Source organism: Struthio camelus, chromosome 6 (genome assembly GCF_040807025.1).
Source record: "Struthio camelus isolate bStrCam1 chromosome 6, bStrCam1.hap1, whole genome shotgun sequence".
Classification (NCBI taxonomy): Eukaryota; Metazoa; Chordata; class Aves; order Struthioniformes; family Struthionidae; genus Struthio; species Struthio camelus.
The window spans coordinates 34,644,210-34,671,213 of NC_090947.1; the positions used below are offsets into that span (position 1 = coordinate 34,644,210).

The following is a 27,004-nucleotide window of genomic DNA, read 5'->3' on the forward strand; positions in this document are numbered from 1 at the left end:
GTCAGAATACCCACTTCCATTCATATGCTTAAAACTTCTGCTTCTGTACAGCCACTAGCCTGAATGTAATGCAAGAAACAGAATCCCTGTAATACCATATACCATTTAGTGAACAATCACGTCCACACAACCAACAGACTCTATAAGAAGTCTTCAGTGTCCAACTGGGTTAAAGTAATCCACGGCAGAAGCGTTCTCATGATATGTTTTTGATAGTCTAGTTGGCGTCAAAAGGTAGACATTATCCCAGTAAACAGCATGCCTTCAAATGAATAAATAAAATCAGTGCCATTAATAGAATATTTTCAGTACGATTAATTCATCCAAGTTAAATATAGTCCTCAACATCTTTTACAATGTTCCTTCAATTATGTACTGATGGGGAAAATAATCCCTTCATGCCATTTATGGATTGCACTGTTACGTCTGGTTAGACAGTTACTGATTCAAATGCTGTCATTTTCCCTTCCTTAGACAAGTATGGTCTCTGTTGAAGGCCTGGCAAAACTTGTGGATCCTTCTCAACTGACGGATGAGTTTGAAGGATCCTTGGATTACAACCATGATGAATGGATAGAGTTGCGCGTCTCCTTGGAAGAGTTTTTCAACAGTGCTATCCATTTATTATCAAGGCTGGAGGACCTCCAGGAAATGTTGGCTAGGAAAGAATTTCCAGTTGATGTTGAGGGCTCAAGAAGGCTAATTGATGAGCACACGCAGCTTAAGAAAAAAGTGATTAAAGCTCCGGTGGAAGAACTGGATCGTGAGGGTCAGAGGTTATTACAATGCATAAGATGCAGCGATGGTTTTTCTGGTAGGAACTGCATTCCTGGAAGTGCAGATTTTCAAAGTCTTGTGCCAAAGATCACCAGCCTTTTAGACAAACTGCATTCCACCCGGCAACACTTGCATCAGATGTGGCATGTCCGCAAGTTGAAATTGGACCAGTGCTTTCAACTCCGACTTTTTGAACAAGATGCTGAGAAGGTAGGGAATAATTTCCTCCTTTTGTACTTTTACCAAGAAATTATCACAAGAGCACTTTGACCTTTTTTTCTTTCTGTAAGTAGCAACATGAGGTATTAATTTCAGGTATAAATCTCATGATGCCAGCAGATGCACTTTATGTGGCTCATAAACCAAATTCACTAAACTAGTTGTTGGATGTAGTAGGCATAATGACATCCAGAATAGCCTGCTTGTGTCACTTTTGATGAAAGTTCATCTGCTTTTTCATGTCACAGTGGGTACGTTTGGTAGACATTATCACAAGAATCAGGCTTTCTTCAAGTCTCTTCTGCTAAGCTTATAAATATATTTTTCTGCATGTCATAGCACCTAAAGAAGAATAATTTTAGGGTTTGATTTACTATGATTAATGTTTACATTTTTTGTGAGTCTGTGGGAACTCTGTAGTTAAATTCCTCCTAATTGTTATCCCAATCCACATCTTCAGTTTCCCTTTCCTAGGAATCGCAACAGGATCGGCAACAGGTAAAATCTTTAGTCACGGAACTGAATACCAAGGACATGGCCACTTAGTTCCCACAGCATGAGATCTGAGATTGTGTTTAGGTTCAAGCTTAAATGAACATATAAATAGACCAAGAGAAAGTATTTTCAAATGACGACAGTATGCAAAATTCACTGTGGCTGGTTTGCATTAAACAGCGCATAAGGATGGCATTTGAATTCATACCTGACACTGAGTCAGCGGCCAAGATTCCTATTCAGTAACATAAAATCATATTTGAGATCTATTTAACATTAAATTGTTCCATAGAAAGATTGCATTGCAACTGCATATTTCTTAGGCATTTGTAATGTAGCATTTCAGCCTGAAAAACATGTAGTATGTCTTAAAATGAACTGCAACGTACAAAAGAATGTAGGGCGACAGAAGCATTGGTAAGTAGCATGGTTTTATGAAGCTACAATTCCATAACATAGCAAAAAATGTGTAGTATAGCTGCAGTTACATCCCTGTTGCAAGCCTCTTCAGAAGATACTCATTCAAGAACCTGTGGTAGATAGGGAAGTCCCTTGAAAGTGAAGCATGGCAGCTTGTCATGTTAGTTGAAAAGGCTAGCTAAAACAATTGGTGTCCCCTAACCAGGTTTCATATACAGCAATGCCTGTACATGTCAGTAATACACAATAAAGCAGGCTTCTTATGCCATTCTGCTGCTGTCTGCCTCTGGAAGCATTGACAGGTACTGATTTTGGTGATTTTATGTTAGAAAACTGTATTGTGGTAGAGTCTTGGCAGTCTCACCCTCTTTATGCAGAAGTGCTTGGAGTCTGGTTAGGTGGTTTTGTGGAAAGTCCTCACTGCGCATTTAAAATTCTAGGCCACAGAAGCAGGACTCTGAGCTCTCGGACTCATGCTTATCTGGTTTGTGTATATCCATCAGAAGCCCTGATCTCTGAGTCTTCTCCCCTTTATGTACAATATAGTGTTTTTACTAATGTGTTTGCATGGGCCCAGGAGGGATAGAAGAAGAAATGCAGACCTCATCTCAAGAGGGAACCCATTGAAGGTGGTATTTTTTATCAGCTGCAGATTAATGCTTATTTTTAAAATGTCGAGGAAAAGCACATTGCAGAAACAAATACAATCTTTGGTAGCGTGAAGTAAGACATAAGACATTGGTTTTCAGTGCATGTACTAAGTATCTCTAAGGAGGACTGGGACTGAAAGGGCTCCATCATTGTATAATCAATCTTCCTATTGGGAAAACCATGAATTCAGATGAGTGTCTAGAATGAGAATCACTGCAGAGTCAGTCAAGAATCTGTAAGAGCATTGCTTTTCTTCCAAATGCTACTATTTCTTCTTCTTCTCCATTTTCCTGGTGTGTGACATGCTATAAGCAGATCACTCACAGCAGATCACAGCTGTCCTTCCCAGTGTGGCTGCATTCAGTTAATGTTTCTTGAATTTGGATTATGAATTTCTTTGGAATTATTTAGATGACAAGTGCTTGGTAATGTAAACGTATATTTTTACTTACAATGATTATTTGCTAATGTTAGTATCATGTTTGTAACATTGCTAATGTTATCAGCTGAAGGGCTCTCAGATCAAGCCAGAGTCCATGAAGTTCTTGTTGCCCAACACCACCTGTAGTATTGAAGAAAGTCTCCAAAATATTTCTCTTTTCTATCTCCTGAACAAGCATAAAAGGATGGTGTGATGCAAGTTTGAGTGTTGTGACAGCTAAGATGCTTGCACGTATTATGAGGCTGGTAAGCATAAGGTTTGGGCAAGTCAGTAGATACATGCAGCTTTTGTGATTGAGAGAGGAGAATGTGATTTCTGCCTTTTAACACCGTCTGACTCGAGCAATTTCAATTGACAAAGCAGGCATTTTAATCTTCTAGATATCTCTTATGCATCTACCACTGCCTCTTAACTAAACACCCAGTCTTGCTTTGCCTTCCCGGAGTAGCTCTCCTTGTCTTTTCTTGGACGGTACTTCTACACTTTCTCTAAAAATAGAAAATATTATGTTGTTGTCTACTCTCAAGCCAGTGTTTTTTATTCTTTTCAGTTTGTGGCTCCCTAAAACTCTTCCAGAGAAGGCTGTAGGCCCTTTTACTTAACATTTCAAATATGTAGACTGCTGTAAAATATAAATGTGTTTGTTTTCCTTAGCTGCCTTTTGCAGGTCTCTTTGAAACAGTCCAACTATCTCATGCTGGAAAGTACTTGTTTCATAAAAAGTTCAGAGCTAAATCCAGTCTGAGTGCTGTCTCTAATGTATAAATATCCACCACAGTACGTCTGTATATTGAATTTTAAAGTTTCCTAGTACCTCCGTTTGCTCGGTTGAACTCTACCCTCTAGCATTAGGTGCAGTAGCAGAGACAGGATGGTCTTCCTCTCCTGGGGAGATGAACAGCTCTTTCTCCATAACCTGGATATGTCATTTAGTTCTTATCAAATGACAGCTATAATACCTTGTAAAAGGTCAAACATGAACGTAAAATTCTGACTATAAATAAGGTTTTAAGGCCTTTTAAAATATCTCTGTATACTCATTGGGCGATATTTTAGGAAACCATTCTAATAAGGAGAAAATGGACAAGGACCTTGCATTTTCTGGACACCTCTGATTTTAAAAATTTCAAGTGTCCTCATTGCCTGAAAAATTGTTAAAGATGGAACAGAAAAAAAGGGGACACTAGAGGGAAAAACATGCAGTATTTTAAGGTAGGTTATGTTTAAGCCCCTTGGTCTTATAATATTCTAGGTGTTCAAAGCAAAGCAATTCACACTTTTTTTCCCTGTAAATCCACTCTATCAAAAAATTTATAAGTGGCAGTTGCTGGCCAGACACTTAAATTATTAATAGCAGAAGGTATGTTGCTTTACATCTTACAGTAGTAAAAGTCCTCTTTCAAACAACTGAACCACAGCTTCTAGGCTAGGGTACTAATCCTATTGAGACCAGGTCAGCCAGATTGCACTCTTTTCACTGTTTATGCTAAAGTGTACTGGATACTGATAAGAAATATGACTGTGGGTTCTTGTTCTCCCCTTGTCTCTTTGAGTGATTAGAGGCTCCAGGCCGGGACCAGACGGTCTGAAAAGTTGTCTGCTGAGCAACTCACACGTTTGGTAAAAGAAAAGGAGGGGGTACCTGTCCCACCCTGAGCTTCTCCCTCTGGAATCGGTTGGAGAGAGCGCAGCTGTCTGTAGAGAAACTTCATCTCCCTGTCAGGCCTTTTGGGTTTTATTTTCCCATACTGCCACAGAGGGAGAACAAAAGTTGGGCTATCGCATGGGCACAAGCAGTGCGGTGAGATTGAATCGCCAGATGGAGACTGGAAGCTTCATGGGGCTCAAGTCAGCAGACAGTGTTCAGGCAGGTCGGCCACGTGGGGAGCTTTGGCAGAGTGGTGTGAGGAAGTTCACATGCTGTGCAGTGCTGACTGTAATGATCTGCTGATAAATAACACATTTCAGCCTCCAGTGTAGCCTTGACCTTCACTGTTCAGCAAATTCATTCCTCACCAACTAGTACACATTTTTATATATACGTGTGTGTGTGTGTGTGTGTGTGTGTGTATGACTCTGAAACCAGAACTGAGTCTTTACTGTGTTTTTACTGGATAAAAGGGAAAATATTTTTAGCCATCAGTAACATGAAGAATGTAGTTTGGTTTAAATTGAATATTGTTTAAAACAAAAAACCACAGTCAACATAGATCCAACTATTAGAACTATCTGAGAAATGTTAATTGGTTGGTTGAAATCTCGACAGGGAGAAGAATTCAGGAAAGAGTCCACATGCTTTGCACTTGAATAAATATCAAGAAAAGACAACAAATTATCCTAGTCTGCACTTTCTAGGCCTTCTGGAAATCATCTGCAGCTGGCACCCACCTTGATTTTTATAGGAATTTCCTCATCATTCTGGGTTGATTCCATATCAGTTTTACTACCCCTGTGTGTAGCTGAATGAAAAACAGTTATCATGATGTAATCAGCATTGTCCACATTAAATAGAACAATATAGTCATCAACTGGACTGAACCAAGGATCTCTGTTGTGAACTTGCAGCACCAGAGCAAAGAAAGAGCAGGCTGCTATAATATCAGGGGGTCAGCCACTAACACGAGAGAGAGACCTGTTCTTTCTGTCCCCACCTCCCCCTTCTGCTTTCTACTTTTCCAAAGTCATATTACAATGCAGAAATGAACTCCAAAAAATGGCAACCACAGTTATAAAATGCAGTGAATGAATTTCACTTGAAGGTTGCGGTGGGAGGAACTTTTTGTTCACATTGGGCCAACCCTTTGGAAAGTCTAGTGGCAAACCACAGGCCACATTTAGTTTGCAAGGGACAGTGAAGTAGCTAATTTGCAGCCAGAAGTTCCTGCCTTTAAATGCTTCCCTTTGAAAAACATACCTCTGCCTGTGGTTTTCCCTTGGAGCAGGCTGGAGGAAGCTGTGCTGGCTCCTGGGGGCTGCCGTGGTACTGCTGCTCAGGGGGTGGCTGCTGAGGGAGGAAGCAGGGAACCCGGGAACAGCATGGGATGGCCTCTAGGTCATACCCTGCGATGGCTGTTCCTCCCATTTCCCAGACTATGTGATCAGGATGACAGGAAGTTTTTGACAAGCGTATGAGTGATCCGAATGCAATAGTAATGCAAAGTTCTTGTGGTAAAAGGCAAGTTTGGAGAGGGGGAGGACTAGGCAAGACGAAAAGGCTGAGGGGGACAGGGTGCGCTAATCCTCCTGCATCCTGCTGCTGTGCAGGTGTGGGCAGTGAGGCTGTGGCTTTGCATCCCTCTACACCCCTCCCTTCCTGCACACAGCCCTGCTTTAGGACTTTTCCTTAGTCTGGCCTCCTTAAATAAGGAACGGGTAAGTGTTATTTTACTAGATAGGCTCTGTGAGAATCAGTCTCCATTTAGTCACATAAATAATGGAGCCTTTGGCCTCTGAAAGAGGAAACTCACAGATAAACCAGCTATACTGGACTCCTGTCCAGTGTCCTACTCCTCTTCCCAATGAAAGCACTGGGAAAATGCCCGTTGATTTTCAGCAGGAGCCCAGTATGCCCATTTGCAATTATTCTGAAGTGCCAGAGGAAACTTAGGAGTCCCTGGTCTAGAATCTAGCTTAACAACATACACAGTCTAGAAAGATAACAGAGAACTTCTAACTCTACAAGTCAAGTCAATGGGAGAGGAGACTGTCCAACAAGTATGTAAACTGAGTCTTTAAACCATGCTCACCACACTCTTGTTGGAGTATTACACCTGGCAAAGGTTTGTTCCTCAGAAGGAATTTATGCTGTGCATCCTTTGTCAAAAACATGCAGAATAACTTTGGTGTAATAGTAGAAATCAAAGTGTGGAAATTTGCCCTTTGCTTTAGGAAAAAAATTGGAATGAAGAGAAAACATTGGTATTTTGCTGTTTAAGAGAAGGGGGAGTATCAGTGCATTTATGACCAAGATGATGATGCATATCCGCATCAGCTGTTTCAAGCATTACTTCCCTTTACACTGCACTTAAAAACTGTGATGCTGTATATACTGTAATAAAATGCATTACAAATCTGATGATATGATCCTTCTTGCTAATAGGAGGCAGTTTATTTTATTACAGTCCATTAAGTACAGCAATAGTAACTGTTCCTTTAGTCAAGTGATGCTGTGTGGGGAAGCATTTCCTAGAAATGGGTCTTAGCAGACTTTCCGGAATAGCAGCATAAGAAAGATTGAAAAGATCAACAATATGTTCACTTCCTTCTTCATTTCTGTTCATGTCTACTTTTCCTTTTCGCAGCAATGTCAAAAGATCCTGGAAGTGATACCTAAGTAGATGGCAGAGTTTTCCCATTTACATCTTGTCTTATTAACTTTAAGGATTTGTGTAATGCCAAAAGGCATAGCATCTGGGAATGGGTGACTTCCTGATAAACTAAGCTGACTGGACAGATTCCTCAGACTGAGGTAAAGTCTGCTTAGGACCATTTCCCCGCTATTATTTTACTGCTGCTAGAAGTGCTCACTGTCTTTGATTTGTTCTACATGCCATGTATACATTTGCCTCCCAGATTTTGTGTGAAAATTTGGCTTAGAAATTACTGGAAGGGGGATGTATCTCAAGCAATGAGTCTGGGAAATGGATGAGAAGAGTACCGAGGAGCTGATGGGGAAAGCTGTCATATATAAAATGAATGTAAAAAGTGACTGAGTTTTGGGGAGAGTCAGGTGGTTAATTAGGACTGGGGAGAAGGTAGGAGGCATATTAGGAGGGGAAAGAACCAGAATCAGGATAATAATGAGAGCGTATCCTTAGTGTCTCACACCAAGGAGAAATATATATGCCTCCTGTGCTGTTTCACTGGGGAAGGATTTGTTAATGAATTTCGGTGTTAAACTGTTAACAGTAATAATCATGCAGGCATAATGAGCATGGATTAGAAATGGATTTTTGCATAGGACTTAGATTTCACTGAAGTTACATGAACACCACATTGTCATACAGAACTCAAGGTGCCCTGGATTTTCAGTCTAAGTACTTACACTATGGATATCACAACAGTGCAGTAAGTGAGTAAGTAAGGAGCTTTCCCAGAGCTTTCAAACACATGGGGTGCTGTTAGACCTGAGATAAGCTCCATAAGGCTTCCTCAGTTAAAAAAAGCCAATAAGCTTAGGGTTTTCTACAGAGACATTTGACTGAGGGCCTCTGTGAGGCTCCTTTGAGTGTGTTACTTTCCTTCTGAGCCCATCCCAAACGCCTGTGCAGCAGAGGGACAGTGGCAGCGGGGTACAGATACTGACTCCAGATCAGGAGAGGTACAGACCTGGGCCTCTGTGTGTGAGCGTGCATGTGTTTGCAGAGAGCTTTATTAGAAGAGTGACCAAGATTTTACTGCTAAGCAAGAATGGTATTCCTTAGCCATAGTCCTAGAAAAAAAGTTCTTAGGGATCACAGGGACTCGATTTGTCATTGTCACCTACCCCTCCCAGCCTGGTTCAGCTGCTTCTCTCTTCATGAAGCAAAATCATTCGGTTTCATGCTAGTTTTAACTGGATCCCATGACCCTGTGGCATTTTGCTGCTAGAGGCATCTGTTACAAAAAGATGGAGGCCTGGTCCTGTCAAGCAGTGAGAGACTCAATTTCTCTATAAATTAGTGGGAGACGCTCACAGTTTCTGTAAAAATTACCCCTGATGGATATTCAGCAAGCCACTGTTAGAGCTCTACCTGCAGGACCCATATGCTTCTGAAGTTCCCTGGCTGCTATGTAGCCACCATGTCTGGCTCCAGCCTTACTGATGGAGAGTTCAGAGGCTTTGCCACTTGTTACAGAAATGAGATCTTGGTTCCAGCTACCTCTGTTGGTGCCCTCCACAATATTCCGGTTATGTCAACACGCATCGGTAACATTATGGGCACCCTGATTTGCCAGGACTTGTAAGACTCCAAGTACATGAAAAACAGGCTTTGAAAATGTTCTTGGCACAACTGCTCTTTATTTTTAAGCTATAGAAGAAATATAAAGATCTCCATATTTATGGATCTGAAAAGGAATAAACATATCTATATGAATAGTCACTGTTCAAGAATAACATTTAGTCAAAGTATTTTAAGTTGTTTTAGCTTCTTTTTCTCTGCCTTCTCTCACACATAAGGATTCTTGCACAGAGCACAGAGTGCCTATTCCCTTCTGAAACCCTGTTTCCATATCTGGTCTCTACTCTCTCATCCTGCCAGTGACAAATTCTTTTTTATAATCTGAAGTCTCCCATGGCATATGGTGCCTTTTTTGGTATAGATGTTCTCACTGTTGGCTGTTCTTCACCCTTTGTAAAGTCAGGCTTGTGATACCAGTGCTGGGAAGGCAAGTCAGCAATCAGTCCAAAGAAGCTGCTATTTGAATAGAAGATCATCAAGGCCTGACTATCACCCACAGTCATTCTTGTGCCATCCTTTGATTTAAGCCCACTCTGGAAGTAAAAACACCACAGAGAAGACAAGCCCCATTCAAAATGAAGTTTTTGCTCTGACGCAGAACTGCTAATACCAGACAGAACGCAGAAGGTGGATGCATACAGGTTCCCTAAATTGTTGCATTGATAAACACTGTCTTACTGCATCAGATCTTAAAATGTTAGAAGGATGATTTCACAGATGGTATGGAAAGAAGACTTAACCTGAGACTCATCTGGGAACGTGAACGATGGTTAACTGCACTTCTGTACGGCAAGTAGCACAGTGAGGTCCTAAAGTCTTATTCTGCTTGATGTAAGATGTTTTGTGTAAAAACCTTTGCAGCAGCATCAGTCAGTGTGGGACAAAGGACCAACACAGGAAAATCATATCAAAGGGATAAACTGTATATCCATTCTTAAAAAAATCTGTGTATTTCCCAAAATGCACCTATATGCAAACTCTAATCACTTTTTATTTAATTACTTCACACATCTTAGAATAAAGAAGGCTGTAATGAAGCAGGTGAGAAATGAAAGCGTGTAGCAATAACTCTATTGTGACAGCACAGTTTTTCATTAATTTTCAGTGTGTTTATTCAAATGTGCTATCTATCAGGGTTTTTTTTTTGCATTTAAAAATAATTGAATTCTTGCTACTCAGTAGTGCTACTGCTTTGTCTCGAAGTACATCAGTGCTCTTGCTCCTGGATAAGTCACTTTTAGATGTTCTGATGCAGCTGAACAAACATTATGATATTCTGAATTCATCTTTTCTGAATTTTTTCTGAAGATCAGTGGCAGCAGAACAGAACTAAGAGGTTACAGATTCCTCAAATTACTGGGTTTACCTGGTCACAGACTTTCTTTTTCAGAAAGAAACAAAGTTGGCCTGGAAACTGAAAAACTGCCTATAACAGGGGGTGGGTGCTGAAGACATTTCAGAGTGGGATCAGCACCTTCTGCTTTGGAAGGCTCTGAGGGTGGTAGCTAAAATCTGCAGTCTCCTCCACCAAGTCATGGACAGGAATTCCATGGAAGGAATTCCTAGGGAAGTATGGGGTAAATCCTCTTCAGCACCTATAAGGATAAGTTACTTGCAAATGCCATCATCCTGAATAGAAAGATGACTCCTGTATAGTCTATAGGCTTCAGTTCAGGAACCTGCAGGCTGGGACTTGAAGTCTTGGCAGGCTATAGCTGTGAATTAAAGATGTAGATAGCTGATATCTGCTCTGTTTAATATGAAGTAGGCTTCTGGCAGGTTGCTAATGCCATCTTCAATTTATTGCCCCCAATCTAAAGTGAAGAGTTGCCAGAATGGGAAGTAATCATGGGGGGCTCTGTGGGAACTGTTCATTACTTTGACCACTGCTGGTCACAGTTGATAAGATCTTGTTTTCAGTAGCTGTAGGAAAGAACAGATTTTGCAAGATCAGGAGATCATTATGGAAGTTTTTAACTTCTCTCAAAGCACAAGCAGAGCTCATTTCTACTAATTGGACGGTAAAATCAAAATGTCTTCTTTATTAGTAATGTTCCAGAAGAGCTTCCAGCTTTTTTTACAGTGTCAACCTTGTATCCTGCTATTTTCTTATTTATCAGTCAAGGCAGCAGGGGGTCTTCCCCAGTGTACCATTAGCGTTTTGAGCATTGGCTTTTCTGCCTTTCCATCCACCATCTGCCTTTCCAGGAGAAAGTTTGGGCACAAAGCTTATAACAACAGGACAAATTCACAAGTTCACGCCAACTGCTTGCACTGCTCCTCCAACCAAAAGCAGCTACAAACCCAGTTTTGCCATCTGGTTTGAGGAAGTGTGGGATTGCCTTGCCTGCTGAGCAGAGTAGTAGAAGGAATTGGATAGATACACATCAGAAATCTTCCTGGTGGATATTACTCTAGCAGTGAATGTTGCAACCCTTGTTGCAACCCTCATTTCTATAACTATGGAGGGGGGATCAGGACTGCTTTTGGAGCCTAGTATTGACATTGCTGTTGCTGCTGCAGTGAGTCTGTTGGCGGTGTGACAACTCTGAGGGTACAAACTTCCTCCCCTAACACTGGGACCCGAGTTCAGACCCATGGGCAAAGTACATAAGAATCTCTCTGACGGCATTTGTGGTGCTGATTTTTAAGATATGGACAGCCATCCATCAGGAAGGGTAATCATCTGCCAGAGACTGATTGCTTTTGAGCTGGATTGGCTTTGGAGCAGCAAAATGAAAGTACAAAGGATGCAAGGTTCAAAGTGAAAAAAAGGGGAATTAAAAATGTGCCTCCTGCCACATGGGAAGCCTGTCCTGACGCAGGAGTCCTGATTTGATGTGTAATATAATGTGCTTTCCATCTTAAGTCTTCATCCATCCATCCTGCTGGGTGCTGCCAAATCTGCTTTTTTGCAGGCAGCTAAGTATGCTGCCTCCACAGGGTGTGGAATTGAACCTGATCTTTATGATGGGAATGCAAAAACAATACAATTCCTTGCTCCATGGCTACAAGTAGGGGTGAGGAAGGCTTGCGCATTTCCTTTGTGCTCAGCGCACGCTATGATACAGTTACAGCCGTCCGAGGCTGCTTTCTATCGGATTTGCACTGGATCATCCAACACACTTGTGACCTCGCAGCGCCAGAGGGCAGAACATTAACCAAATGATGGCGTAGTTCCTGCTTGAGGTTTCCAAGCAGTCGCGTTGCAGCCTGTCCTCCCCTAACTGTAAGGAAACAGCCCCGAAGCCTGCCGCTGCCGAAACTGGAACGCCGTGTGCTGTGCTATTTGTAGTTTCCTGCTGCCGACATCGCATACGTAGTTACTATTCGTCTTGCTTCCTCCATGCACGTTAGAATGGATCCAAAAATAATTTCAGGCAGTATGTTCTGATGGCATATTTTTGCATTTGCACAAATTTCCTCTTTATTTTTTGTTGCCAGTTTTGATAGGGTTTCAAGGCTGTTTTGACTTCTCCAACTTGGCATTGCCGGGAGGCACAGGAACGCTCTCCTCATCAGTGTGGCAAAAGAAAGCATTTTGGCATCTGAATATAGACTTAGAACTTATTTTTAAGGAGGAAAATAGCATGTTACAACCAAGAAGTTTCTGCCTTAACTAATGAAGACAAGGAGGCCCAAATACTCTACAGGACAAGGAAGCCCACACATTTAGAAAAAGAGAAAAAAAAGTGGCTTTTTATATTTATCGCTTTGATCCCGGAGAAGGTCAGGTGATAAGAGCCTAGCTGTCAGGAAATCGTGCAGTTACACCGCGCATGAGGCCTACAGATTTATTGTGCCGCATCTTTCAGATGTAACTATGTGATTATTGCCTAAATGAATGTCCTCCTGGCTTGGATGAAGCGCTTCAAATGACCCACACTTGGCAGGACTTGGGGCCTTAAAAGCAAATATTGAATTAGCCTTTATATCTGTTCATAGGGAGTACACGATGGTGGGCGTGTGGTCGAGAGGTTGCCTCCCCAGGAGTTTGCGATGGCTTAAGAGTTGAAACCGGGAGCACGGTCCGCGGACCGTTCCAGGAAGCATCGGTGTCATTTTTCAGTTTTTAAAAGCCAGATCGCCCCGGCTTTTCTTCTTACGCATTATGCACGCTACGAAAATTAACTCAGAAAAGTTTGCTTGGACCTTCACGTATTGCAAGGCCGCTCCACAGTACTTGGCACCGAAACGCTGGCTGCCTTCCTTCTTAGGCAGGTGTTGGAAAGGTGTCGCAGGCAAAACGGTCTGGGCTTGCGGGATTTGGATTAATTTATCGCCAGTCAACGCAAACTTCTGCCCACTGATTTGGGCACTGAGAAAAACAGATGCAAACGAACAACCCCCCCACCCCGGGTTTTAGAACCGGCTGGAACCAGCTGGAACTGGCTGGAACCGGCTTAGGCTGGTTCGTGCCCCCCCCCGCCCTGCCACGCCACAGCCCCCACAGCACAAACCTGGTCAGCGGTGCCGGGCAAGTGCTGTTGTTTGAAACCCTCACATCCAGCCAAATTAGCTTTTACAAATCTTGGAGCCCTGGAGAGTCGGAATTTGCTGCGAAGGGTAAGCTGGATTATAATCATTTTCTCGACCCAGCTGTTTACTAAGGTAGCCACCGAGGCAGCGCCAGGAGCAACGCGGGAGTCCCGCGGGCGGCGGCAAGCCCTGCTGCGCCCCGCGGCGTGTCCAGCCCTGCTAACCACGCGTGGGACGCTGAGAAGCGTTTAGGGAAAATACTGCACTGGCTGGTTTATGGGATATGGAAATAGCTGGGGCACAGTGTCCCTGGAAACCTGTGCTGTCATCTTCAAGGTATCACCTCGCGGGTTAGAAAATGGTTGACCGTCCCCTGCGTTGGGGTCCGCCGGAGCCATCATGAAATCGCGAGGAAAGCCGATGCCCTTGGCTTTCTGTCTGTGCAGACGTCCCAGCTCTAGGCCTGACGCGTCATGACATGACAGGGTTTAAACCTATGATTATTCCACAGTTGTATCTCTGGGCCTCAGACCTATGTAATTTTGGTAGGGGAAATTCCACACTTCTCATATAAAGCAGTCAACATTTGTCTGGCTGTTTTGTTTTTAATGGCAGCTATTTCGAGTCACTGGAATGTCACACATTACTCTGGGAATAGAATCAAAGTCTATAAAGCCACTGAACTCATACAGTATTTTCAATTTAATGAAATTTATTATAAAAGTCGCAGATTCTGAAAACTGAGGGCAGAATTCCTCATTAGGGGAACTCAGTCCAATCTCTTCATAATTCATAATTTTTTTTTCCATTTGTGAGGCTATTGTCTATTTATCTGTCTTAGTATTACATTTTCTATCCAGCCAATTAATTAATTTGCACTTAGATAGCAAGCAGTTTTCTGCAGACAGTATATGCTTGGAAAAGGCAGTTTTCATTCTAAGGAACAGCAGATCCTTTCCAAGAATGCCTGAGTGTTTGATGTCGTCACTAAGTCTGGTGGAAAGGTACAATATTTCAAAAAAAGCGAAGCAAATACGTGGATGCATAAAATATGCCCAAATATCATTAGTCATATTTATGTGTTCAGTATCTGTAATTCTCTCCCACCTTCAACAGTAGAATTATTGCTTCTCTATTCAGTGTTATAGGAATCTTATGCCTTGCTTCGTGCATGACGGTGGCTTGATATCTGTCAGGATAAAAACACAGATCTCTTACTCTGGCATTTAGTAGGAACATTCAACATGAGTATGTTAGAAACAGCGCTCTGACATTAATACAATGCCATTTTTCACGTCACACATCTAGCTAATTTTCTAGTGGGTTGGCAGTTGAGCCCATTGTCTGGAATAATTTAATGTGCTATAGCTTAAACTTACTGTACTCTATGAATCATATGCACAGATATTTATAATGGAAAAACTGTGTTCATGCAGTGCTGAGGTTACGCAAATACAGCTGTGGGCCTGAATCTTCAGCTGGTGTAAATTGGGTTCATTGGAACGACACCAGTTTACCCTGGCTGTGGGCTCTGCTGAACATATGTGAAAGGGAAAGATCTGGCAGAAGTAGCAACTTGTCCATCACCATCTGTAAACAAAGGACAAATAAACAAGGCCCTGAGTTAGCAAAGCATTTAAATGTGTACCAAGTTCTGGTTTAAACCTACAAGTACAGTACTTTGATTTAATTAAGAGTCTATTTATGGAATGGTGACAGGGATTACAGTGGATTGGGATTTTTATGTTGAAGCAGTTTTAATATTGTTGATTCATGAAAAAGGGAAATGTGTTATCAAAGTTTTCCTTACATCCAAGATTTATTCTGTGGCCAGTATAGTCCTGTCTCAGAACAGCCATTTGCCTAGGGGTACTTCATGTAACAAGCCCAGTGTCAGGGCCCTGGGTGCACTAACTAACTATGCACTGATGGCCCTGACCAGCCTCACCTGGGGTCTCTCCTAATCTCCGCCCATGGCCCAAGGCTCCACTTCAGCCCAGCCCAGCCCAGCCTGGGGCCATCAGTCCCTGCCCCAGCAATGCCAATTGAACTGCAATGTTGATTCTTGTCTAGAGGCATTAGGAGACTTTCAGTTGATTGACTTTTGTAAAGGTGACTGTGTCATGTAAATTTTTCCAGGATCAGGGCCTTTCACATCTGAGTAGAGACTGCATATGTACCACAAATATGTTGTGTGGTACTCTTTTTGTTGAAATATTGGCTACGCTCAATTGTAAGAGATGCAAGGAATATGGCTTGATTTATCTTTAATTGAGTTTTTGGGAATATTTCAAATTCACTTAATGAGATAGCAATAGTCCTTGTAGTTGGAAACTTTGTGAACCTTGGGAGAGTGACTCTGGCAGTTACTCCTCTGTGTATGTTATTATTTTGTTTATATTGTGGAAACATATGAAGAACTTGCTTAACTGTAGATGGCCTCAGAGTGGAACTTTCCACTTTCTGTTGTACATTAATCAATTTAATGCGGGTTGGATAGTTCTGACGATCCAGACGTGCATGTACTTTTATGTGGACTTTTCTTTAATCATCAGTGCACGTTTACCTACAGTGGTTTCCAACCTGTAGACCATGGATACTGAGTTCCTTGGGCTTCTTGAAAGGTAATCAGCAGAGCAGATTTATTGTCCATAGACAATAATTTGCTATAGCACTTGCCTTGAAAAAACTTTGTGGAGTCTACAGATTGAAAAAGATTGAAAAACATTCCTCTAATAGGATATATTACTCGAATTTTCATCCAGCCTATAATTAGTTATCTGTGCTCTACTCAACTACAGGCAAGGTATTCTTTTAGATTAACAGTATTTTGTTTCTTTGTTAGCATATGGAGGCAGAGTGGGAGAGTGTATTTATGCCTAGTGTGCCTAGTGTATTGTATGTGAGATCAATCAGTTTACCGTGAAACCTTACCTCATATTTTTACTCTTGAATTTGCTGAACATAACTTGAGTTGTGGTTGTCAGAGCAAATCAGTAAACACTATTGGTCTTTGTTACTATTTTTGCAGGAGGTTACCAAGAAAAAAGATAGCCAGGTATCACAGGAAATACAGATGTTGATTCAATAGTTGTCACTCTCCCATTTTTTATCCTTTTCCTTTTTTTTTTTTTTTAAACCGGATACCAGAAGTGCCATACAAGTGATCCTAGATGGCATCAGCCGGAGTATTTCCAGTGAAGAATTAACATTCCACAATATCCTGTTAGGACCTTAGCTTGGATAGAAAGATGACCTTGAACTATAAAAAGAGCAGAGAGTGGCTATGGGTTAGGAGGAAAGGCTGAAAGAGCTGGGCTTGCTCAGTCTAGTAAAAAACGGCAAGAGAGAATATGAGCTCCTCCCTATCCACAGCAGAAAAGGTTAAAGACCTAGGAAGGAGGAGAGTTCTTAAGTTAAAGGACAATGTTAACGTAAGAGCAAATGTGTATAAACTGGCCATGAATCCGAGTTAGGGCAGAGAGTATATGAAGAGTTTAACAATAAGAGCAAAAAGTTTCTGGAACTCTCTCACAGGAGGAGCTGAGCTGCAATACTTGACTAGTTTTCAGATGGAGCTTGATCACTTTATGAAACAAATTAAACGCTGTGGTTGGCTGCCAATAGCAGTGACTGGACTCAACCTGAACATCCCTTTGGGACCCGTTTTCTTGTTATGCATCCTATATTGTTCTTCAGGATTGTGTGGTTATAACTGTTATCATTCTGCCCTTACTTACCAGTCTGAGCTTGGTATTCATGGACCAAAATTACAGAAAAGACGATTAGCTACAAGCAAGTTCATAATTTGTTCCAGTCTTAGTATACTGTTAGAGGGCTATGGGAATTATTATTTGGGATTTTTTTTGTTAATATGCATGAACAATTTCATTAATAAATACATCCAGCTCACTTGCTGCTGAAATGCTTTAACCGTAAAGGCTGTAGTCCTCCCATCAGTGCCATTTGGTACAGCCACGCGACAGGAATGTCATCCTGTGGTGCTTAGTCCCACTGTTTCTGAATCTAGCGCTAACACTCCTCAGCAAGCTCCAACGAAAGCCAGAGAGCAGAGATGACTATTGGAAATGATAGTGTAAATCTCATTTTATCTGAGGTAGGGCTGGACTGCATGCACAATCTGCATCCATGCTGTTCCCGATCTGTGTGTTTCTTCTCTGTTTCCAAACAGTTGTTCTTGTATTGTTCTCGTTGGTCTGCCAGATGTTACACATCTAAAGAAAGTACGGAGCCCCTTTCTCCCTCCATAGGTCTTTTTCATGACCACCTTGAGACCTGCTGTTTGGTCTAAGGCTTAACCCAGATTTTCTAGTAACTCATCGACTGTGATGACAAAACATGAGGTTTTAGAAGCACCTTGAACAGTGTTAAGTAAACTTCACTGTTGCCAGTGCTGCTAGGAGACAATTTGGTATCCTAACGTGCAAGTGAAGTGGCCTCAGGTCTGTGTAACTGTTATTGGTGCATGCATATCATTAATGATGGTTAGGGTAGATGCTTTAGCAAAGCTTTAGGAGGAGACCCTTTGGACTGTTCTTGGCTCTCTTGACTCTCTGGTAAGGGACTAATTCTCTTAATTAAACGTAAATGTTGTTGCACTTAATGTTCTTCAGCTTCTGAATTTGCTTTTCTTTATGTATTGCTGGAGACACGGACTACAAGAGATAATCACCTTGAAAGTTTAAAGTGGGCTTTACTGCCCCCTCAGCCCTACTCAGGCCCTGGAAAATCGTAACTGCGTAATTGGTCTCCAGATTATCTGGAGCAAAGTGGAGAAGTGCCAGTCTGGGAGACATTGAGGCTTGTTGGTTCGTATGTTTTAAGCTATAAAATGTCCAGCCTTAGTTATTCTGCACTCCTGTTTAGCGTGAATTCATGACTGCAGGAATGATTAGCAGACTTAAGAGAAGAATTAACACACCAGCAGCCAGCGCTAACTACTCAAATTAAAAAGTAAGATAGAGGAAAATTACAGAACCATTAGTTTTATGGTGATCGCTGGGCTAGTTCTGTTAGGGCAGCATTTTTCATGAATGGAATGGGATCCGTTGTTACAGTGCTGTATAACAACAGGGAAATACCAGGTAGCTTAGACCCCTTATCTGATCTAAGCTCCTCTAGCAGGGGAGCCTCTGCTATTTACTGTATTAAAAGAACCGCACTCCTTTGATGGAGGAAATAACTAATTAAGGATGTTTAACATTTTTCCCGGAGCCCAAGTTAGCCCTTTGATACTGGAGCTCTTCTTGTGGGGCTAAGTAAAATAGCAATGGTTGGGTCATTGCCATGCTCACATCCTTAATGGTGTTTTTTAATTAAGCAAACTAAGCAGTGTGCTCATTTCAGGAACACAGGAAGCATCATGTGGAAAACAAGTGTTCTCATGTGGAAAACAAGTTTCACTTGAAAGCTTTCAGAAAATATTGCTAGTAATGTGGGACAGGCCAGACAATGTTGACAGGCCTTCATATTGAAACCCCTGGCTACCCATTGCCAGCTCTCACAGCATCATCACAACTTGCTCAACATCTGGTATTTTCATTGAACCTCAGCTTCCAAAGTCATGTTATTATGAGAAAATACTTTAAGAAGTCCGTTTGTAGACTTTGTGGTTGAAGAAAAAAGTTTGAAAATAATCCACTAGATCTCAGAAGCAAATAAAATGATCCCACATGTTCTTTTTGAAATCCTGTGATTATTAAGTAAATCTGGTGATCTGTGGGACTTGTGTGATAGGTATCATTCATGTGCATCCTTGATTAGGGGGGTGAAAGTACAAAGTTCTCCACATTGGCAGAGTTGTACAATGAAGAAAACATGATCTCCTCTCCAGGGCATCTGGGATATATTTACAGGTCAGTAAGCACTAAGTTCAGGTGCTTGAGAGGGCTGCGAATGAACCAGCCGTGGAAACAAAAGCAACGTAGACAAATCAAAGCAGTACTGTGCCCAGGCTGTGCTGCTTTTCAGGATCAGGTTAGTGTATCCATGCAGCCCTGGACTACGCCATACTGTAGAGGTACCAATTCATCTGGAACTTGTTTGAGTCATTCAGATATAGCGATACATTGCATGAACTTGGCATACCTGCAGTTTTCAAAAGCCATGGCTGCTGTAACAGAGCAAGAGTGATGCGTAATTGCTGCCTATTATTCACTGAGACCCAAATGCAATGAATATTTTTACTGAGCAAAGTGCATCATTAACCCTACTTCAGGCTGTAGTGAAACTACATCTCTCCTCTCTGCACTCATTCCTGGGCATCTTGCTTCATTTTTTCCCTCCTCCAAACCACATGAAATTGAAGACTTATCCTTCTCTGAGCTTTCAAGTTACAGAAGTTTGCAGCAGCTAAAGGGAGAGCCTTCAGACCATAATGATGGGACATAATTTGCTACAGGCATAGACAAGCTGAAACCAAAATAATTTGTTATGAAGAATATAATAGAAATATTCAACATCTAAAATGAAGGTCATAGTCTCTTCCTAAATCTGCTATTGTCCATGAGTAGAAGTTTAAAAATATACTGTTTTCATCTCATCTTGTGTCTCATCACGAGCCTCATCATGTGTTGCTCAGAATTACTGAAGGTCCCCCTTTCAGCTCTTGTGTATCTCAGTTGATGAAATAAGACAAAAATATTTGCCTTTTAAACTTTATTTTTTTCTTAATGGTCAGTTATTGTATTTTAAAAGGCATAACCATGACTTAACGTAGATTCTCATCCAATAATACAGGTATAGATAAGATGGAAGAAATACTCCCTATTCACAGGGCAGTTGACTACTAGTTTAAATTACTCATTTTAAACAAATTTTCATTCAGCCTTGTCAATCATAAAATACTAGATTTACTATTTATTTTCTGCGGATTGCTGCCAGTTTTCTTCTCCTTGAATGTCTTTAGCTTGTTTAAAGCATTTTAAAAAGTTCACATTGAACTTATATCTACTTAAGACAAATCTGTATTGGATTCTAAATGGAGATGTAAAATCTTATTGTTGAGATATGAACTTTGCTGTTACAGATTTTTTTCTCTATTGGCTTTATGGAATTATTTTTCTTTAACTCACAAGTGTGGCAAATTATTTTGTGCTTGTGTTGCTTATTAATTATTAATAAAGTGAGAAAAAAGGAATCCAATGAGAGAGCTTTAGATTGCTCTTTGGATTATAGTATGTTGCTTCATCCTGTTTACCTGGTGGTAATATTTGAAAACACTAACCTTATCCTTGCAAAACTCTTGTCAGTTGTGACGTACAGTGCTTGAACACTGGGCTCTGACCATTCTTCAGCTGTCATAGGCCAAAAACTTTATTATTCAGCGCTGAGGAACAAAACTGCTAAGGACCGAAGAACGTATCGGTGTTATAACAAAGAACTGGACTGATCCCTCAGGAATGAGGTGGCTTCTTAGAAGCTGCATCGTTTGCCTTTTCCCTCTAAACAGCAGGGACTGTTTTGACCTGACTTCCACTGCCTCTATAATTAGCTCTTTTTTTCTTTTAATGAAGTAATAAGTTTACTGATTTTTATTATGATCAGTGAGGAGGTCCCAGCTCTGCTCCAGGGATGGACAACATGAGCGAAGGAAGTTTGAAGGGATTCTGTAACAAAAGTGTTTGCAGAAAGGACGAAATCTTGAGCTTGTCATTTTCTTGCACAGCTGTAGAGGGGAGTAAAGAAGGAAGGTGCCCATTTGGAAGGCGTGTAGTCTCTAACACAAGACAGAACAAGCCAAAGCATAAAGACACCTATCTCCTAGCTCACTTGTGACAGTTTGTAGTAAATGATCGTGCTACAGAATAAGGAATGAGTTACATCGGGTTTATTCAGTGTATTTCTAACTGTATCTGAAGTACTGAACTATTCATTTTTCTTGGAAATACATTTGGAAGTGGGAGAAGTTGAAATGTGTACAATTTATAGATATTAATAAAATACACTTTTTTTTCTTCTTCATCCCAAAAATAATAAATGAAAGATAGACTAGGTTTTGGCTTTGGAGTAGGAAAGATCTAGGAAATGTAAGTGTAGGAAGTCAACTGGCTGTTTGGATATACCGTTTGGAAACTTTATATATAGACTAAAAAGAAAAAGAGAGGGAAGAAAATCTCATCAATAATATTTATGGATTTTTTGGTCCATTTCTGGATTAAGAGTACTTTATGAACCACTAGATCTTCAGTCAATGAAGTAACCCCTGATTTAGGTCCCTCTGCTGCCATCTTTCTTTATATGAAATTCCTGTTACTTATAGAAAAGGACTGTGGTGTCAGCTTACTGAGAAACATACTTTATGAATTATGTTTCCTGACCGATTGTTCTGTTTATAACAAAACATGCTGATAACTTAAATGCTGCCACTGCTTCACAACAGTGTATTTTGATAAGGAACATTTTTGAGGCAACACAGATTAGTTTTTTTGTCTGTGTCGCGTATAAATCTGTCTCAGAACTGTGGGCTCTCTTATTTTGCACCGGCCCTGATTTTTTTCATCCTTCACTAACACTGTTTCTCTTTCTCTGTCCTGCGTGGATACTTCAAGATGTTTGACTGGATCAGCCACAACAAAGAATTGTTCCTGCAGAGTCACACGGAGATTGGCGTGAGCTACCAACATGCCCTTGACCTACAGACGCAGCACAATCACTTTGCCATGAATTCCATGGTGAGTTTGGGGCATGCTGTGACTGGCTGGGGGGTGTGTGTGTGTGTGTGTGTGTGAGTGAGGAAGGGGGAGGCACGTGAGGCCACCTCCAGTTCAGAGGGAGCTGTGGAGCCACGTGAGGTGGTGTAAGGAAGGCAGGGTCCGGCTGTGGTGGCAGCCCTCTTTCTGGGAAGCAGAGGGTGTTGCTCTGTCCACCCGGATACTGATAGACAATTATTTCCTTAGTTTAAGACCAGCATAGTCCTATAGAGTTTGTTTTCATTTTGGAGAGCAAATCAAATATTTTTTAAGTTTTTGACATTTCTCTGACATGGAATTAATGAGAGCTGTAGCTGGCACTTTAATAATTTATGCTTCTTTCCCCTGCACGGCTGAGGTACTTTTCAAAACTGTAAAAAAGAGACAGTAATCAAGCTGTCAGGTGTGGCCACAGTAGGGTTTTGGCTTTTTCAAAAGTTGATTGGTCAGTGCTTTTCAGTGCAACTCGACTTACCTTGGGTGCAAAAGAAAAAAAAAAAAAGCATCGTTATCCATTTATAAGTGCTTTACTCTCTTTCTTATTCTTTCCTGGTGAAGGTGTTTGTGTCTGGCCTTTCAGCACAGAAATTGGGACAGAACATATCGATGTTTTGAATATTGCACTCAGTTAGAGAAACGCATGCTGAAATTGCACAACACGGAGACCAGCCCTCTCTGAATGCCGTCCGCTGCACAACAAATTGCCTGGAGTCAACTGACTCCTGCAGATGTACCTCTTCATGCTGTGCATGGTCAGGCTATGTTTGCGGGGGGAGCTGAGACCTCAAAGGTTGGCATTTAAGTTTTGGGTTAAGTCACTACAGAAACAACACCCTACAACGCTGCCAAGGGGCAAGGTCCATCAGAGCGGCTGTCTGATGAAATATGGAAAAGAAGTCCTGACCACTTGAGGTCATTAAAGACTGCACACCACTTTCATAAGAATACAAGGGTTAACCCTGGTATCCTGGCCAAATTCCAGCTCGGGTAATTAAATTCTGTGACCTAAATTCCACTTGCGGTTTCAACCTACCTGGCTATTCCTTAGTAAAGCTCTGCGTGCTCACTAGGGCAATACATAACAGTGGAAGCTGAGAAAGGTTTGTAATGTGAATTAATATATTTATTGTGATTTTAATTGAAATGGGCATTGAAAAATAGGCTCTAGGCAACTGATTGTTAAGTTTACAATCAAAAAATACTATCTAGCGGAATACAGGGTAGCACAGCCCCCATGTATTACTGCTGTTTGCAGAATCCTACCAAATAAATGTGTCCTGGAGGTTAATGCTTAAAAGTTATTTGGATTATGACAGATGCAAACTCGCTCATAATCCTTTAGAAAACAGTGTTGGAAGAGTCAAACTGAAGGACCTCCCTAGATCCTTTCTGTGGTACTCTCTGATATTATTTTGTTAAAATAACTGGGAACTAAACTTAGAAAGAGGTAATTGTTTTAATAGAGAATTAATGGGTGGCGGGGAGGGTGCCACCTAATGGAAGAAAAAATAATTTCCTCCACCCTTCCTCTCTCTGTCCCCAAGTGAACTTTTGGGAATGAGTAATGCCAAGAAATGAGACGTTTGCAAGGAAGCTGGTGGACTTCTGCAGGCAGGGACCTCTCAGTGGCTGTGCCATGGCCACCCCACCATCTTCGTGCTGCCAAACTCCCATCTGGTAGAGCTTCCCAGGAGAGAACCGTGTTCTGCTAGGGGAGATAGTCTGGGGCAGATGGTGTGTCTCCATTTTGCTCTGTCCCTGGTACAGCCTACACACATATAGTCATATGGAGGCCCATATGGTTAGCATGAATGATACAGCAAAGGAGATTGTCTCCTCTGTCTCTTTAGTGCAGAGGATCTAGCTATGTGTATGGGCATGATTAGTGGGCATCTAACTTCCAACCTCTGAGTATGGTGATAGATGGCACTCAATTCTGCATTAATTAATTGGGCTCAAAGGTATGACTGTGTGGAGGAACCCTTTAGTGCCAGATAATGTACGTTCTCAGATAATGCCTTTTTATAGGCGTATAACTCGGAGAGCATATATAATGCACTTACACTCGGCATGTTGTTCTTCATCTACTTCTGTTCTCTTAGACCTGCTGCTGGGTTTTAAGCCCAGAATCCCATCTGATGATGGTGTGATGTCTTCCTTTTGGTTCTGGGTCGACATCAGTTCATACAGGAAACAGTCACAGTTTATGCAGTTTAGATTTCTCTTAAAATATACTCTCTCAGAAGGAAAAAAAAATTCAACAGATTTCAACTGTCAGAGGTTACATAAAGAATTGAGATGTCACCATTGATAGTAGATCCAAGTGGGGAGGGGAGAAGACTACAGAAATTTTTCAGGACACAGATGCAACTCAGGCCTGTGCTCTTGTTACCCGAAGTGAGATCTCAGTGATATTTATCAGAAATATCAGAGTTTCAGCAGTGCTTGAAATTCATCACGATCAGATAAGTTTCTCAGAACTCTCCTTATTGCTGAAGGCCTTTATTTGGATTGTGCTTCTGCATAAAGACCTTTCAAGGGGGGATTTTGATGCCAGGGTTGCACAAGCTGGCTGTGGATGTCAGTGTTGCAGCCTAGTGAGGTTGGTCATGAGGTATGTCACTGGGGGATTAAACAGGACTGTTGCCTTGCAAAGGAGACCAGAAAGGCTGGGCATCTTACTTTTGGAATAGCAGACATGGGGGTGGCTGTGTCAAGCTGAAAGGACATTTGGAAATTGGTGGAAAATGGGTGGCCGTCTTAAACTACAGGCTATTTAAATTACCTTGGAGCTGCTGTGCTTTTATCTGTATAGTGCTGTAGTTAGCAGTGATGATCTCTTTTAGCTGGAGTAGATTTTTGTTAGAGAACATGGAGCGCTTCCTGGTGTCTCCAGAAGTCTGTAGTACAAACGCATGGATGTTAGCGTGCAGGAGACATCAGTTTGCTGCATAAGCATGTTGGGCTGCATACCGGTCACTCCAGCTGTCATAGAGCATGCAGGAAAAGCAGCAGCAGGAGCAAGAGATTGAAATTGAAATGATGCTTTCCTGCCTGTGACCGAGCTCCTGTGGTAGATGGTGGTTTTGTGTCTTGATGCACACTGGAACTCTATGCGAGCCTATGTGAAGAGTCTGCATAGTAAGGCTGAAGTCCCTGTATTTGTTCAAAACAAAAGCCAGTGATGGTTGGCAATAGCCTTGGGACAAACTGACTTACTTGAACTAAACAAGTTTGGATAGCATATGGTCGTGGCTCTGAACCCAGAGGCAGGATGTTACTTGCCCCAAGACTGCACAGCAATTTGAGCCATACTTTGATTGTTGGGGATGTGAGGCTGGAAATATGGATCAGGTCTGCTTTATCTGTAACAACACTTCAGTGAAGGAAAGTTTTACTGCGGACACAGAAGTTAGTGGAGAATACCACCGCAGCTAGCTTTAGTTTATTGAAGCAAGACATACAAGGCTTGCGGTCTGCATGTTTTGTGAGGTTTTCTGATGCACAGTCTGCTTAGTTGCCTTTTTTACCCGATATAATTATCTAAGAAAAATGATAGTCAATGAATTTACAAACACATAGTCACAAGATTGCTACTGCACGACTGCATCTTTACTCCACTGCCTTATTTTTATGGAAGTGTCTTAGTTCAGCTGTTCATGTCGCTATTTGATTTCTGCTGGAGACTAATGGATCTATGCATGTTGTTTGATAATACTTGCATCACAGTAAGAGTGAGAGGCTGTAGTAATGTCTAGGTTACTGTGCTAGGTGCAATACACTTTCAAAAGAAGAAATATTTTGCCTTGCAGAATCTGTTGTCAAAGGCTTTGCTCTTAGAGTATTTATGTGCGTGAATTACCTTTGCACATCTGGAGTCCCATTTAGACTTTTGACTTGAGCTTACCTACTGAAAAATGTTTGTAGTATTAAAGATTAGGATTAAGTAATGCAACACAGAAGGTATAAGACAGAAAACTATAGCTGGAGTGAATTTACTACTGGACACGTACTTCTTTGTATTTCTTGTAATTTGCATTTACTAACTCACTGTTTCTCAGCCTTTTCATGTTATGCCCTGAGCTTGAAAGGAAAATGTCAGGAAGCCTTTGCTGTCTCTTTACCACAAAAGAGAATGGAGGATTGTTACCCTTAGATGTGTTTACCATCCCAGATAGAGTATTGTGACCCACCCAAGCCTGAAAACTTAAGATTTGGATGAATTTTGATAAACATAAGCACTCCTATCAGATGAGCCTTCAAGCTGTCTCATCCTAATCATCAAACTCAAATATTCAGCCACCATGCATCAGGCTCAAGATACAGAGATTGGTTTTAGGATACTGACATTTAAAACCTAGCTGTATTTTTCTTAATATATCTTTTGACTTCTGAGTCTCTAGGGTGCACAGCTAGATCACTCTGTTAACTTTTTATTTGGAAATTTGCTTTATGTTTTTTACTAAAAATTTGCATGATAGTTTAGCTAGATTTTTTTATGCAGTATATTCTCAGCAGCTGTTGGACTGAGAACGGTTCAGCTCTCATGGATCTGAGTAATAAAATGATAAGAACTGGAAGCACTGTTACTGGTTGTGTGTGTTCCCCCCTCCCCAATACATTAAAAATAGGTGTTGAGCAAATATATGGAGGAAAATGTAGCACAGTATGGTTGCATGTTTTGCAGGAAAAACCCTGCAGACTCCAATGGAAGTTGGATCAGGTCCTGGATGTTTAAGCAATTTTTTTTTTTTTATGGCATGCCTAGTATACTTTAGGCCTCAAGTTACTAATAATAGTTATAATATTCTTTTCAATTCTTCTGGAAAATACACTGTCTAGATGTTTAATGGCTCATGCCTTTTGTG

At 41.3% G+C, this 27,004-nt stretch overlaps 1 protein-coding gene across 8 annotated transcripts in view; it reads left to right on the top strand.

Annotated features, from left to right (window-relative positions):
- KALRN (kalirin RhoGEF kinase) overlaps positions 1-27,004 on the top strand; it is a 528,885-nt gene that overhangs the window by 213,311 nt on the left and 288,570 nt on the right. For all 8 annotated transcript variants that reach the window (XM_068949099.1, XM_068949100.1, XM_068949097.1 and 5 more), the window contains exons 5-6: positions 475-987; positions 21,996-22,118. In XM_068949099.1, the coding sequence (XP_068805200.1) occupies positions 475-987; positions 21,996-22,118 (636 nt within the window). The remainder of the gene's footprint in view (positions 1-474; positions 988-21,995; positions 22,119-27,004) is intronic.